This window comes from Spermophilus citellus (genome assembly GCF_964194105.1).
Source record: "Spermophilus citellus genome assembly, chromosome: 7".
Classification (NCBI taxonomy): Eukaryota; Metazoa; Chordata; class Mammalia; order Rodentia; family Sciuridae; genus Spermophilus; species Spermophilus citellus.
In genome coordinates, this window is record NC_138188.1 from 77,796,132 (window position 1) to 77,811,872 (window position 15,741).

Genomic DNA, 15,741 nt, shown 5'->3' on the forward strand with positions numbered 1-15,741 from the left:
CTTGTGAGTCTCTTGTTTCAGCCTCCCAAGTTGCTGGGATTACTGGCGTGCATCACCATGCCTGGCATGATGGTTTTTTATCTAAGGGACAACTTTAAATTTTTTCAGTTTTCAGACTACAGCCAAGAGTGAAAATTCACATTTTTTCCCCTGTTAAATTGCTTATAATAAACTTTGAACAGTAGTGACTGTATGCACACACTTCATTTCCTTGTATGTAAATAGCCTCCATAGACAGGTAATCTCAGCAATCCCTTTTTTCTTTCCCTTCTGTTTTATTATCTAGCTGAGTTATCTCAAGTACAGTAGGTTTTATCTGTAAAAGAGCTTTGAAGTACCTGATATCTAAAGTCACATTTGGTTACAGTTTAATCCTTTTTTCCCCCTAGACACACGTGGCAGTTCCAGAAACAGCAGTATTACAAACAGTTGCCAATTTGGACAGCCTCATAGCTGTAATAGAATGCCAGCAACCAGAAGCAGATTTGTACAGGTATGATGTTCAGTGTACTCATTGTAAATCCCATTAATAGACTTCGTTTTTTGGTTTTATAACCATAAGCAGAAAATCAAATCTTTATCTAATTGGTAATATTATTTATGGAGAAGGTAAAGGAAGGGTGAAATTGAGGACACCAATTGGGGAGGGGATAAAAGCAGAATTTACCAGAATTCTAAGCAGAAGATATGAATTTAAAAGCATGCCTTCCGTTATCTTCTACTTCTACTGTTATGAACCAGCATGCTCACATATAGCTCTAAAATCTATAGAGCTGCAGAAGTAGTATTATTGCTTTTAAGCCCTCATAGATTTGGGGCTTTAATAAATATACTGACAAATTACAGAAGCATTGTAATTGGACTGATTTTTATCACATAAGCAAAGTAAAAGTTTATGAGATTTTTTGTTGTTTCAGATTTTTACTAGCATTAAGTATTATAATTTTAAAATGTTTACTAATTTTATAGATAATGATTTTAAACTGTATTTTTTTATCAGAAAGGTTAAGTCGTTTTCTATGCTTGTTTTTGTTTTTCTCTCTTAAATTGTGCTTCTTTTCAATTGCCTATTTATTAATTGGGATTTACATTATTCCTCTTTAAGAACTTTTAATAGTTTATTGAAAGTAACTCATGTGGTATTGAGTGATCTGTGCTAAACTACTGAAAGAAGTGAAAAATAGTGCTCCTTTCTATTTAGGAGCAGCCTCTAGCATGTGCCTATTTCACAGAAGTCTTCATTTTCTCTTTTTTGGGCTGCTTTAGTTCTCTTTGTTTTCTTTCTACCATTTATATTTTAGACTTTTACATAGCTCTTCTATATTTAAGATTTTTCCCTAATAAAATAACATTTTGCTTCTAGGAATTTATCTTAATGAAAATGTGAAAGGATATATATGCAGTGTTATTCAGTCAGGACTATATTGTTTAGGCTGTTCATAAGTTGAGAAATAAACCTAAATTTCATAGTAGTGGTTTAAATAAATTATGCAATAACCAAGAAATGCAGTACTATGTGTGGCTATTAAAAATAATGGTGTAGATATGCTTTTGATTGGGCATGTTAAGTTGGGAGAAAATGTTAACATCACTATTTATATTGTGATCCTGTTTTTGTTTTTAAGATACATACAGGGGGCTGGGGATGTGGCTCAAGCGGTAGCGCGCTCGCCTGGCATGCGTGCGGCCCGGGTTCGATCCTCAGCACCACATACCAACAAAGATGTTGTGTCCGCCGAGAACTAAAAAATAAATATTTAAAAAAAAAAAAAAGATACATACATACATGCATACATGCATATGAATATAAAAAAACCTGGAAAATGTACTCCAAAATATTAGCAGAATTTGTATTTGGTAGTGGGATTACCAACATTGTGACTTTTAAAAATATTTTCTTAATTGTTTTATAAAATACTCATATATTTGAGTATGTATGTAGCTTTTGTATTTGAAAGGGGAATAATAAAGTGATTTTGAAGAACATCAAATGTGGATTTGAAGCAAGGGATAAAGAAGACACAAGATGGATTGGGCCAGTGTGGAACTGACCTGAACAGATAACTTAGAAGTGCCTAGAATCAAGAATAACAGAACAGGGCTGGGGATGTGGCTCAAGCAATAGCATGCTCACCTGGCATGCGCGAGGCGCTGGGTTTGATCCTCAACACCACATAAAAATAAAATAAAGATATTAAAAAAAAGAATAACAGAACAAATAAAAAGAAAAGAAACAGCTTCTTTGTTGGAATTTAGCTAAGGGAAACAAAAGTACTGATCACACATCATCTCTGAAACGTGTAGAGAAACACTAGCTGAATTTTTTTTTATTATTATTATTTTGTTTTTTTGTGGTGCTGGGGATCAAACCCAGGGCCTTGTGCATGTAAGGCAAGCACTCTATTAACTGAGCTATATCCCTAGCCCAAATTGTTTTCTTTGAATCTAAATTCAAGGTCTAGGAGTCAAGACTACATAAAATTCCACTATAAGTGGAGAAAATAAGAACAGTACTTCGCATTGACATAAACTGACAAAAATAGAAATAAGAAACTGGAAAGAAACAATGAAGTCAAAGTCTCCAAGGGATAAAGGATCTGTGACTTGGAAACTGAATCATAGGGGACATTTGAAAGGGAGTACTTAATATTTCTTTGCCTAAAGATTAACATGATACTTTGTCTAGAATTTGCTTCAACTCAGAATTTGCTTCTTACTATAGTAAAAAGTAACTGTATTCATGAATTGACTCCTTGCTCTGATGATGTTTTGGTGGTAGAAGTTGGGATTGAAAGGCCCAGCTGGAAGTCCATTATACCATTCACTCTAGATTTCAAGCAATGGACACTTTAAATATAACTGCAAGGCTAAAGAAGTCCAGAAGTTCACTGATAGGTTTTTTGCTTACTACTCTATCCCTGCCATATAACTCATACATTAAGTAGTTGCTCAGTGAATATCTGTTGAATGAATGAATGAATGTATAAGCTGGTTCAGTGACATATAGTCACAAGAGTCATTAGTCAATTATAATGAAACATGTAGACATTCATTGTTGGCTAAGTAACATATGCATTTTTGTGTAAAAACTATAAATTCTCATGATGATCAAACAAATAATAATAGTAAAAACATAGCATTTATATTTTGAAATTTTTTTAAATTTCTTAATTACCAGAAGTAAAAAGGCAAGATTACTAAGTGTTTTAAAGCCAAAGGACTATTTTTATAATTTCTAGCATGAATATTGAACATTCATATATGCAAAAGGTTCATTTTTGTTTTATATATATGCAAAACTAGTGCTAAAACTAAGGTGTTTCACCCATTGATTTATAAGTAATATATTTTTGTAACATAGTGCATTCGTTTATAGATTCATGGGACGAATGATAATAACTCAACAAATGGAAGAAATTGTAAGGTAAGAATAAATTCACATTATCTAATTACTCTTAAGTGGGAATTCTTTGTGGGAGGGGTTAAAAGGTAAAGGGAGATTAAGTAAACAACAGTGTATCAGAAAAGTTTAATATAAAAGCATTTAGCACTTTATATGATGGTAATTTATGGTGGCAATGAGTAAAGGTAAAATATCTTAGAAAATGTTATCAAGTAATTTAGTAAGATTTGTATATTTTTATTTCTTTCTTTAATAATATTAGGTAGTACCTTTAAAAGGAAATAGCTGCTGTTTTCAGATCCTTATGTATTTAAAGCCATGCTTAAAGTCAAGAACATGAGGGTTTGGAGGCATAGCTAAGTGGTAGTCATGTGCTTAGCATGCATGAGGCCCTGGGTTCTATCTATCCCCAGCACTAAAAAAGTAAAGAATGTGAAAAACTTCATATGTAATATTTAGCAAGTATAAATGCAATGGTCTTCCTGACTTCATAATCATGGATTTCAAACTGGAGTATTTAGGGACCAGTCCAGGACCATTCACTCACTCTTCTATTGGTTTTTTGCTTGGTTGATTGTTTTGATTTGTTTTTCCTCAAAATTCAGGTTAATTTTGGGGATTTAAATGAAAGACTTTGGGTCAGTTCAAAGATTAGCTGGTGGAAAGAAATTACATAACCTTAATTTAGAATCAATGTTGGAATCAGCCCTTAAATTTCTAATCAAATTTGACATGGCACCTCTTTTGGGGGGACATGTTCATTTATATATATGTGTGTGTGTGTATTTTTTAGTTGTAGTTGGACACAATACCTTTATTTTATTTATTTTTATATGATGCTGAGGCTCAAACCCAGCACCTTGCACGTGTTAGGTGAGTGCTCTACTGCTGAGCCACAACCTCAACCAAGATATATTCATTTTATACTAGCTTCATGAAATAAGTCACTAACAGAATGAATTGGGCATTTTAAAAATGAAATCCTAAAGACAAGCCACCAAAAATTCATGCATCAGCACTGATTCACATTTTTAATAAATTTTAACATAGAACCACATTCTGTAAACTTTAATAAGATCTTGATATGTGTAGGATCCCTGCTGAATAACTGACTGGGTTTTATTTTTATTTCTGTAGTGAAATAATGAAAAAATATGTGGATTCTTCATCTTCATTAACATTAAGATATTGTGGCTGGTAAAGGAAGGTAGCAGTTATGTGACTTCAGCTCCTAGTGGCCAAAAAATGAACTACTTTCTTTACTGTAGCAACTGGGAGTGAACTGATGAATTACCTTTTAATCTGAAGCTGTCATTTTAGCCCAATTTTGTATGCTAGTATCAACTCAAAAGATTTGTATCCATTGTTAAATCCAATATTAAGTGCAAAAGAATTGTTGTATAACTTCTGAATAGTTAGTTGCAATATTCATAGAGAGGACTCCAAATACGACTATTTAATAAAACCATACTTATTAGCCATATTCCAAACATCTAGTCCTCCTTGGTTCTGTTGCATTTTTTACAGTGTTTGGGTTTGCAGATACTTTCATAAATGGTTCAGATTCTGTTCGATTTAGATAAATATATATTTCAGAAAAGCATAAGGAATATCAACACACTGAAGGTTTTTTTTTTAACTTATCCATAACAGACTCTTCATTTTGCTATCACTACAATTTCCTTTCTAGTTATACCTTGTGGTTTTGAATCTCCTTTATGGAGAGAAATTCAAACAGCAAGAAGACCTGTGCTCCAAGAAGTATTCAATGCAAGTAGTCAAGTTGTAATGTGCATTCCTGCGTACAAAAGACACTAACAAACTTTCTACATTATATTTTGTAATCCAGCATAATTTTAGTTGTGCAAACTCATGCATTTATACACAAATCATACTATAATCATTTATAATGCATTTTAATTCTGTATTTCCCTTCTAAAGCTGTTTATTAATTTTGCTCAAGTTTTTAAAATTTTATCTTTTACTAAACTTTCTTAAATCACTGCTTTTAAACATTTAAAAAATTTTGAAACTAGTGGCTTTGTGAATTTATTACATGTCTAATTTTATTTTTCAGCCACTAACTTTAAAGTGACTTAAATGCTAAAGCAGGTGTTTGTTGTTATAATAACTAACATCATGGTTGGCCTAGGTAGCAGAGTACCTGAGATTTTGGTTTTATATGAAAGCAGAGTTGTAGCTATAGCTTGAGTACCTCCTACTGCAGATGTCCTTTAATTGAATTGAATTTTTAATATATTCAATGCTCTTTGATGTTCTCTTTTTTCTTAGACCTTTGGGACCAGAGAGTCTCTTGCTTCGTGGAGCCAGATTAAAAAATACAAAAGAAATTTTTGGTCTGTAAATATTTTAAAATTTTTAATTATTATTTTGTATTGATATTATTTTGTATTTTTTAAGAACACAGCGTGTATGGTCTTTTTGTTAAATAATTCAATTCTTATAATGTTATATATTTTAATTTTTTTACAAAGATTGAATTAATTTTGTATTTTTTGTTGTTAATCCTTGTTGGTTTGTTGTTGTTGTTGTTGTTGTTGTTGTTGTTTGAGTAAGAGACTAGAAACTTCCTCTTATACTGTCTTTGTGGATACTTGTAAAACAATGCCAAGAAAATAATTCTGGTATTTCTAGTAATGTGGATGAGAGCTAATATAATCTAGCATCATGGTATAGTAAATTATCTCTATAATTCCATTGTGATTATTTTTAGATTAGATTAATTACTGCTGTCTTATTCATATGTTCATTTATTCAGTGAATTCCTGTTGACCTAACTATAAACCACATATTATTGGGACATATGCTGTCTATATCAGAATAAATAATAAATAGTGCTCTTGCCTTGGAAAATGAATTTAGTACACTCTGAACTCACTCTAGGCCAACTGTGAGATTCGTGATAATCTTTATGTATCAACTAGTTCCTCCCATTTCAGAATACTTCTTAGTACTCTGGCCCACTGTTGCCCACAGGTTTTTAGGTTTTTTTTGCTCCTGATTTTCTTTTCCTGCTACCTGTATTATATCTTATCTCTCACTCTTAGGCTCTCTGATAAATCCTATATATATATATATTACATATTTTTTTAAAGAAAATAATAAGCATTGGCAAGGATATGGAGAAAGAAGAACCCTTTTTCATTGCGGATGGTAGTGTAAAATGTCACAGCTGCTAGTAAAACAGTTTGGCAGTTCTTCAGGAAGTTAAACATAGTATTACCATATGACTCAACAGTCTCACACTAGGTATATACCCAAGAGAACTGAAAATGGATGTTCAAAAACTTGCACAAGAATCTTCATAGCAGCACTCTTCACAATGACCAAAGATTGGGAACAGCCAAATGTTCATCAACTAATGAATGGATAAATAAAATATGGTATATCCATATAATAGGATACTACTTAACCATAAAAAGGAATGAAGTAATGCATGCTACAACATGGATTAGCCTTGAATATTGTGTTAAGTGAAAGACGTGAGACATAAAAGGTCACATAATGGTATGATTCCATTTATTGAAATACCCAGAATGGATAAAGTCATAGACACAAGTAGATAAGTGGGTCCCAGGGGTTGGGGAGAGGAGGGAACTAGGGAACCAATTATTTAATGGGTGCAGAGTTTTTTTTCAGAGTGATAAAAATATTCTCTGGTTTATATGGATGGTTCTATAAAATTGTGAATGTACTAAGTGCCCCTGAAAATAGTAAATTGTATGTTATATGTATTTTACCATGGTTTTAAAAAATCCATTGTAATGTTCTGATGGCAGAAACCAAAGTAACTCTCCAGGGCTTTTAGAGCTCAAGTAAGTATATTTTAGTATATCTTTCTAATAGTGTCTCCTTCATCCCTGTTTACCTTAAAGCAGTGGTCCCAGTTTTGTGCACTCTTAAAATATGTATTTGAATGCCTTTAAGTGGGTCTATTTTCTGTTGTTTGCCTCAACACCACTTTTTCCTGTAGTTTCACTATGGCTATTTTTACACATTTCTAAGTTCCAGTGCCCTTTCTCATTTGAGTTATGACCCCTGCCTTTAAGGAGTCATTCTAATAATAAAAATTCCAGGATAAAGAGTGCATGATTAGTCCTGTATTGTTTCTCAGATTAATATTTAGCATTAAGAATGAACATTTACTAATTATCTGTTTGATTCTAGACATTTTGTTAATTTTTCTTATGGATCTCCCAGTTCTATGAGGTATTTTTCCTCCATTTAAAGATGGGGAAATTGAGACTCCAAGAAATTACGTATACATAGATGTGGAACTAGTAAATGGCAGACTAGTATTCAAACCAAGGTCTAACTGCAAAGTTTTTATAAGGTTGTTTTTGCCAAATGTCATTCATTCCCAGTATTAGTCCTGTTATTACTGTCATTCTCATTCATCTCAGAGTCTTTTATATAGGCACACATTTTTTAAATGGCATTTTCTTTGCATTTACGTAATTTACTATGATGGATATCCATATTATCTCTCCAGTGCTTATGGAATGATGTCTAGACTCCAGATTCTGGCATTGGGGCTTTCACACATGGCTCCGATATGTTGTTTCAACCTAACAAAGTGCTTTTCTGTTTCTGTCTTTGTTAGTTAGCACTGTTAACTCGGTCTGTATTGGACATACATCTTTTTCATCATTTTTCTCTATCAATTCCAACACAAATAATATCTCTTTCAGGAATCCATTATAACTCTGAAACAGGACTCTCATGGCCTCCTTGTCCAGCAGGCTGAGTGATTAGGGTTTCTACAAAATTAGACTTGGAAAGACTTTAAAAACTTAAAAGACTTAGAGAAAAGCCAAAAGTACAATAACTGTCAGACAATCCTTTTTTAAAGATGGTTTCATGCTGTTGAGCACATTTATTTCCTGTGAAACAGCCCAGAGGATTATTTTTAAAATAAGTTTTGTTTTGTTTTGTTTGGTAGGTGTTGCTATATACACTGGAATGGAAACTAAGATGGCATTAAATTACAAGAGCAAATCACAGAAACGATCTGCAGTAGAAAAGTAAGAAAACTTTTCACTTATTTATATATAATTATAACTATGTCATATAAAATTGTGTCCTTGGAGGCAGGGCAGTGTCTTATATTTTTATGTACAGGCAGCATTTTGCATGTTGCAATACTAAAATATGACTTTAAAAATAAATATTGTGTTGGGTAAACTGTAGAATCACTTGAACAGGCTAACCTTCCTATGATAATAATTTTTAAAAGGAAAAAAAAACACGTTTTAAAATAATCAGCTATTAGAAAACTCTGGAAATTGACCAAAAGTAAGCAGAAACCAGCAAGGAGGCTAATCTTGAAAGATGTCAACACCAAGGGAAAAGATTTGAATACAACTTTTGTCTGAGGGCATTCCCAATTTATGAACTGCTAAGGACATCAAAAAGTCTAAGCATGGGATGTGGACTCAGCTCAGTATAGCATTTGCCTAATGTACATAAGACCCTGGGTTCAATCTCTAGCACTGCAAGAATAAATAAAAGAAGAAGAAGAAGGGGGAAGGGAGGAAGAGAAAAGAAGAAAAGAAAGTCTGAACTTTACTGGATTAAAATACCAGAGGACACGATTCAAAGGTGATGGAAGAGCAGCTGGAAAGTTAGGGACAAATATGTAAGGAGAGAGCTGGAGAACTTGAAAGCCTCAGAAATTTCTTTCAAATCCTTGCCTGACTACTAGAACCATATATATATATATGCAAGGTATACCTAGTGGGCTTGGGGAAAAAAAATAAACAAAATAGTAGTAGGAAGCTGAAAGAACTGAACAGAGAATTTCACTACTTCTTACTGTGGAAGTAGTGAAATTCTGTGGATACAGAATTGAGGGGGTTAAGTCCAACCAGGTTAACTGCCTAATGAAATAAAAATCAGCACTCTTCTGAGAAATATGAAATAATATAGGCTCTGCAGCCTATTATTTAGAAAGCCCAGTATGCATTAAAAAAAATAAGCAGACATAAAGCACTTGCCTAGCATGTGCAAAGTCCTGGCTTTGATACCCAGTACCACCAAAAAGAAAAGTCTGCAATGAAAAAAGAATGTAACTCATACTTTATTGGAAAAAGCATTCAATAGAAATTGTCTCCAAAATAATCTAAATCTTACAATTAGCAAATAAGAATTTTGAAGCAAGGAGCTAAAAGAAAATACGAATGAACAAATGAGAAAACTCTTGTTTTTGTTCAAGGGCCTAAAAGAAAACATGAATGAACATAGGGAAAACTCAAAAGAGAAATGGAAACTTTAAAAAAGAACCCATGAAAATTATTGAGCTGAAAAATATAAGTACTAAAAGATAAACATTACTGGATAGAGTTAACATCAGTTACTGAACTTAGGGAAATTATTCAATTTTAAGAACTGAGAGAAAAAAGATTGGAGAGAAAAGAACAGCACTTCAGAGGAGGTGTGACAACATTAGACTGTCTAGCTTTAGAATAAGTGAATCCCCAAGTAAGAGAAAGGGGCAAAGTAAAAAAAAAAAAAAAAAAAAAATTATTTGGAAAAAATGGCTTGAGACTCTAAAATTTGGAGAAAAAAAAAAGCGTTAGTTTATACTACCAATAAAGATCATCAAATGCTAAATGGAGGAAAATGTAGAACACCTGCAGGACTTAGAGTTAAGCAAAGAGTTATTAGATATAATAATTAATAAATTGGATTTCATCTGAACTAAAAAACTTTCAAAAGTTCTGTTAAAATGATGAAAGACAAGTTATAGACTGGAAGAAAATATATGCAAACCATAAATCTCCCAGAGGCCTATTTCTAGATATATAAAAAACTCTTAAACTGAACAGTAACACAAAAATTCAATTACAAATGAGCAAAAGATGTGAATATATATTTCACCAAAGAAGAGTTGCACATAGCAAATAAATACATAAAAATATATTCAGATTATCATGTCCATTTACAAGAATGGGGGTTCTAATTAGAATAAGATATATTTTGTGCTTGTATAATCTTATCAGAATTGATTCTACTATCACATATAACTAGGAAGAACCAATTAAAAACAAAGCAAAAAAATAAAAATAAAAAAAAGATATTCGCATCATTACCTATTAGGGAAAAGCAAATTAGAACCACAGTGAGGTATTGCCCCACCTATTAAAACAGCTAAAATAAAAAATAGTGGTAACACCAAGTGCTGGATAATAGGTGAAGAAACTGGATCTCTCATCATTGTGGAAACAACACTCTGGAAAATAGTTTTTCAGTTTCTTACAAAACTAGACATGCATTTACCATACAGCCTAGTAATTGCACACTTGGGTATTTATCCCAGAAAAATGAATTTTATGTTAACACATAAACTCATACAGGAATGTTCATACCAACTTTATTTGTAACAGCAAAACATAACTTTATTAGGAGCACTTCTCAGTGTCCTTTAATGGGTAAATAGTTGAACAAAAAATCTAGTACATTTATGCAATGAACATTACTTAGCAAGAAAAATAACAACCTGAATAACTCTTAAAGGCATTATACTTGGTAAAAAGAGTCACACTCAAAAGATTATATACTCTTATGATTTCAATCTTACAACATTCTCAAAGTGACAAAATTATACAGCTACAGGAAAGGATAGATGCAAATATTGTTAGTATTAGCACAAGGGAGTTCTGTGGCAAAGTTCAATATCTTGATAATGGTGGTTAATCTATATATAGCATTAAATTATATAGAACCGTTCACACACATACAAATGAGTACAGATTTTATAAATGATGAGAATAAATCTACAGTCTAATTCACTATATTGTAACAACATCATTTTCCTGGTTTTGATATTATGCTACAACTATATAAGATGTCAACATGGGCTAAGAGAACATGAGACTCTGTACTGTTTTTATAACTTCCTGTGTGCCTGTAATTATTTTAAAATAAAAAAATTTAAAAGGCAATTGATGCCAGGCATGGTGGCACATGCCTATAATCCCAGCTACTTGGGAGGTTCAGGTAGGAAGGTCTGAAGTTCAAGCGAATCTGAGCAACTTAGAAAGATTCTTTCTCAAAATAAAATTAAAGTGGGTGGGAGGGTGGTGAGAATGAGGAAGTCAGTGGTAGAGCACTTGCCTAGCATGTGCCAGGCTCTGGGTTCAGTCCCTAAAACTAAGAAAAAGAAGCAATTAATGAAATGACAGGATTTAAAAAAATAAAAACACACACACACAAAAATTAAATGGGTAATTTGAAAGAAGGAAAGTACAGAAGAAATGAGAATGGTAAAATGTTAATATCTTTGACATTTTAAGCAGCAGAAGAGCAATGAGGGAAGTGTGAGCAAAGACAGAAGGTGGGGCATGACTGGGTTAATGAAGTCAGAATTTGGAGTCAGGCTGATGTAAATTTGAACTTCAGATCCACTGCATATTAGTTATGTGGTCTTGGACCAGTTTTTTTATTCCCTTGAACCAGATGTTTATTTTTAACAATGTGAGCAGTACAAAAGGTGGAATGTCAAACACTGTGCCTAATACATAATACCCAAATAAAAAACAGTTACTTTCTTGATCTCTTTCCTCCCCACCTATTCTCACTATAGCATAGAGTTTATGTTGTAAAATAGTGGAATATCAATTACTTGCATAGTTAAGATAAGGGTAAATTATGAAGATCTATGGAGAAAATCCAGAATTCAGGCATTTTTCCATCCTTAAGAGTTTTTACAAAGCCTGAGACCTGCATTTGCCCTCAATACATGTTAGATGTGTGGGGGTTCATTATACCATTGTTTTATTATTTTGTATATATTTGGATTGTTTAATAAGATGCCATTTATTTTATTATATGAAAAATGCATGTTGTTAAACTTAACATCATACAGGTGACATTAAATTTGACTGGTGAAGGAAAGAGGGATCCTGACTTTGATGGTTTGGAGAAAGTACAGAAATATATTTGGACTTTGGTCTTCAGCAGGAAAAACAATGGATTAATCTCTTCTTCACAGAATGTTTATAAAGATAGTGGATGTGCCAAGTTTTGTAAAATATTAAAGCACATGGCATTAAAAAAACATAAAATGTTCTTTTTAGTTAGTACATTTGTAATTAGATGGGTCCTGAAAATACTTAAAATTCTTCAAACAATTCTTTACAGCAAAAATAATTGGCCAAAGCTGTTATTTACTGTAACATCTATATGTATCAGTCCTTTTATTTCTAGTAAATAGATTGTTTTGAATGGTTATTTCTTGAAAGTAAAGACTGTGTCCTCTAAAATAGCTATAATAATACCTTATTATTTTATTATCCTCTTTAATAGAAGTATTAATTACTAAGCAAATGAAGACAGTAACTTGGATGTTTTGTATTGTCTTTTTCTTGCTTCAGATCAATGAACACATTTTTAATAATTTATCTAATAATCCTTATCTCTGAAGCCATCATCAGTACTATCTTGAAGTATACATGGCAAGCTGAAGAAAAATGGGATGAACCTTGGTATAACCAAAAAACAGAACATCAAAGAAATAGTAGTAAGGTATTCTATGGTGCTCCGCTATAAAAGAAACTATTTTTTTGGCGCAGTTAGTGCTTTGCTGGTGGCTTGTGATAGGAGGGAACACTGTGATCACATAACCATTAGTACTGACAAAACAACGTTGCAAATGAAGAGCAGTCAGCTTTTCATAGCTTAGGATGTGTAAGTAGTTACATTCCCTGTGGAATGACTTGAGTAGTTAAAACAGATCGCAAAAATTTAAATCTGACTATATTTGTATCTACCTCAATACTACAAATTCTGTTTTCTATTCCATTTACTGTATATTGAAAATTATTTGAAGAGCAAGTTGATTTATTTTCTATCCTGTCTATATAATTCAGGTTTCTCTGTCTTGGTGGTATGAAGTAACTCACAAATTATATCATATAAAGGTTTAAACTGATTAAATGTGGACTACCAAGAGAATTTAAACTACAATTTTGGTAAATAATTGTCCTCCAAATTTAACCTTAGATTAAAATATACACATTGAAAGATGTATTTGGATCTCTAGGAGATCACAAAGCAGATAAAATTCAGGATGATACTTTTCAATATCATTCACAGTTATTTTACCTTTCGCAGAATTCAAATGGAAATTTGGCTCTGCTATGCCGTGGATTAAGGCTATCCCTGTAAAATCTGTACTTCAGAGTTTTGATTTCTTACCAGTTCCAACCTAGCAATTATCTTATATTTTTTTTTTTTTTTGGAATTTACACTCAATTTTAATTGTCCATGGTTTTGAAGGGAGTAGAGTGGGTAAGTGCACTCCAGAGGGCATAATTATAATTTTACCAAAGGCAGTTTCAGTAATATCAGGTGACTTTAGCTTCTGAAAAGTAACAGATTATTTGAATTTATTGTTTTCCTTTACTCTGATCAAGAGTCTAAATAAAGAAAATAAATGTTAAAAAGACAATTTAATAAATGAATTTCAATTTGTGATATTATCCTATTTTGGAATATAATTGATGATCTGTTTAGGTTTCATACCTAAACATAAGAAGTAACAGAAGAAATTCTCATGCTCTTATCAAATAATCATTTCTTTTTTCCTAGATTCTGAGGTTTATTTCTGATTTCCTTGCTTTTTTGGTACTCTACAATTTCATCATTCCAATTTCATTATATGTGACAGTTGAAATGCAAAAATTTCTTGGATCGTTTTTTATTGGCTGGGATCTTGATCTCTATCATGAAGAATCAGATCAGAAAGCTCAAGTCAATACTTCTGATCTTAATGAAGAGCTTGGACAGGTGAATATAACCAGAATATTTTATTTTTAAAACAATACATGTACAAAGGCTAATATAACAAATATTACAAAGTTCATATCAAAAACATCCCTGCTTTGTTCTACATCTAATTCCATTTTTAAGTTGCTTCTTTTATTATTTATCAATGTATTTCTACACTCTTTCTTAATTTTAACATGCTAGAAATTATCTATTATGAAATATGAAGATAAACTCATACTCCTCCTTCCCATACATATTCTGACACATAACCCCCCTTACTTCCCCAAGCCCCTCAATATTGTTATTTCACAAATTAGAATTTATTATTTATTGATTGATATCATTTGACTACTATTCATTAATTCCTTACTCTTTATGTTTCCTATAATGATGATATTTTGTTTTCTTTCTATATATTTTGTTTTCCTTAGAATTAGAATTGCTTTGTTCTTTCATTTGCATAATTTCCACATACCACAAACAAGTCCTTAACAAATACATGAAGCTTCTTGCCTCTGTATGTTCAAGCATATCAGTTAGTTAGGAATTTTTTTTCTTCTCCCTCTCTTTCTTTGTCTCTCTCCCTCTTCCACCCCCCACCCTTTTATTTTTTTCTTCAAGATGGGGTGTTCCTTTTCTTCCAAGCAGAACTCAGACTCCTGTATGTATAGTCCTCCTTCCTCAGCCTCATGAGTACCTGTACTACAGGCATTCCTCACCAGACCCACCTTTATTATCATTATTATTATTATTTTACATAGCAGAATTCCTATGTCTCTGGTGTTGTAGTTATCTTTACTATTCCCAATAATATGGACTTTAAGTGTTTATCACTTATATTTATTTCTTGCTCGAAGCAGTAAACTCTACTTTTCCTTTTTTTAATTCTGTTTAGATACACATGACAATAGAGTGTATTTTGAATAGTATACATACATGGAGTATAACTTAGGTGAACTCTTCTTTCTACATAGTGGTGCTCTTTTATCCTAGAATCCTGGCTGAACTTGGTTATTTGTTCTAATAGATATTTCAGTGGATTCCTTAGGATTTTTTATATACAATGTCATTTCATATGCAAATGGAGAAATTTTCCCAGTTTGTTCAATCAGGATAACTTTTCTTTTTCTCTTTCTCCCCCCCCCCTTTTTTTTGGACTAATTTCCCTAACTAGTACTTCAATTCAGTGTTGATAAAAGTGGCCAGAACAGATATCTATGTCTTATTTCTCTCTACATTTAGGAGAAGAGCATTCTATATTTTGGTACCTGTGAGGGGTTTTTTGATATGTTTTATCAAGTTGAGGAAGTTCTTTTTCTATTTTTAGTTTGTTGGTTATTTTTATCATGACAGGCATTGAATTTTGTCAAATCTTTTTTCTGTATCTATTAGGATGGTCATTTTATTAATAAAGTACAAATATTATTAATACAGTAGATTACATTCTTTTTTATTTTTTTAATGTCGAATCCATCTTTTATTCCAGGAATAAATTCTACATAATCATGGTAGATAATCTGTTTTATATGTTTCTGGATCTGGTGTGT

The 15,741-nt window shown here is 32.1% G+C and overlaps 1 protein-coding gene across 4 annotated transcripts in view; it reads left to right on the top strand.

The window, feature by feature from the left end:
• Positions 1-15,741, top strand: part of ATP11B (ATPase phospholipid transporting 11B (putative)) — a 117,420-nt gene that overhangs the window by 29,899 nt on the left and 71,780 nt on the right. For 3 of the 4 annotated variants that reach the window (XM_081300917.1, XM_081300916.1, XM_081300918.1), the window contains exons 7-12: positions 390-493; positions 3,377-3,424; positions 5,696-5,760; positions 8,367-8,448; positions 12,799-12,949; positions 14,015-14,212. In XM_081300917.1, the coding sequence (XP_081157043.1) occupies positions 390-493; positions 3,377-3,424; positions 5,696-5,760; positions 8,367-8,448; positions 12,799-12,949; positions 14,015-14,212 (648 nt within the window). Of the gene's footprint in view, positions 1-389; positions 494-3,376; positions 3,425-5,093; positions 5,174-5,695; positions 5,761-8,366; positions 8,449-12,798; positions 12,950-14,014; positions 14,213-15,741 lie in introns of all 4 variants that reach the window. The other variant, XM_081300919.1, reaches the window with a different exon arrangement.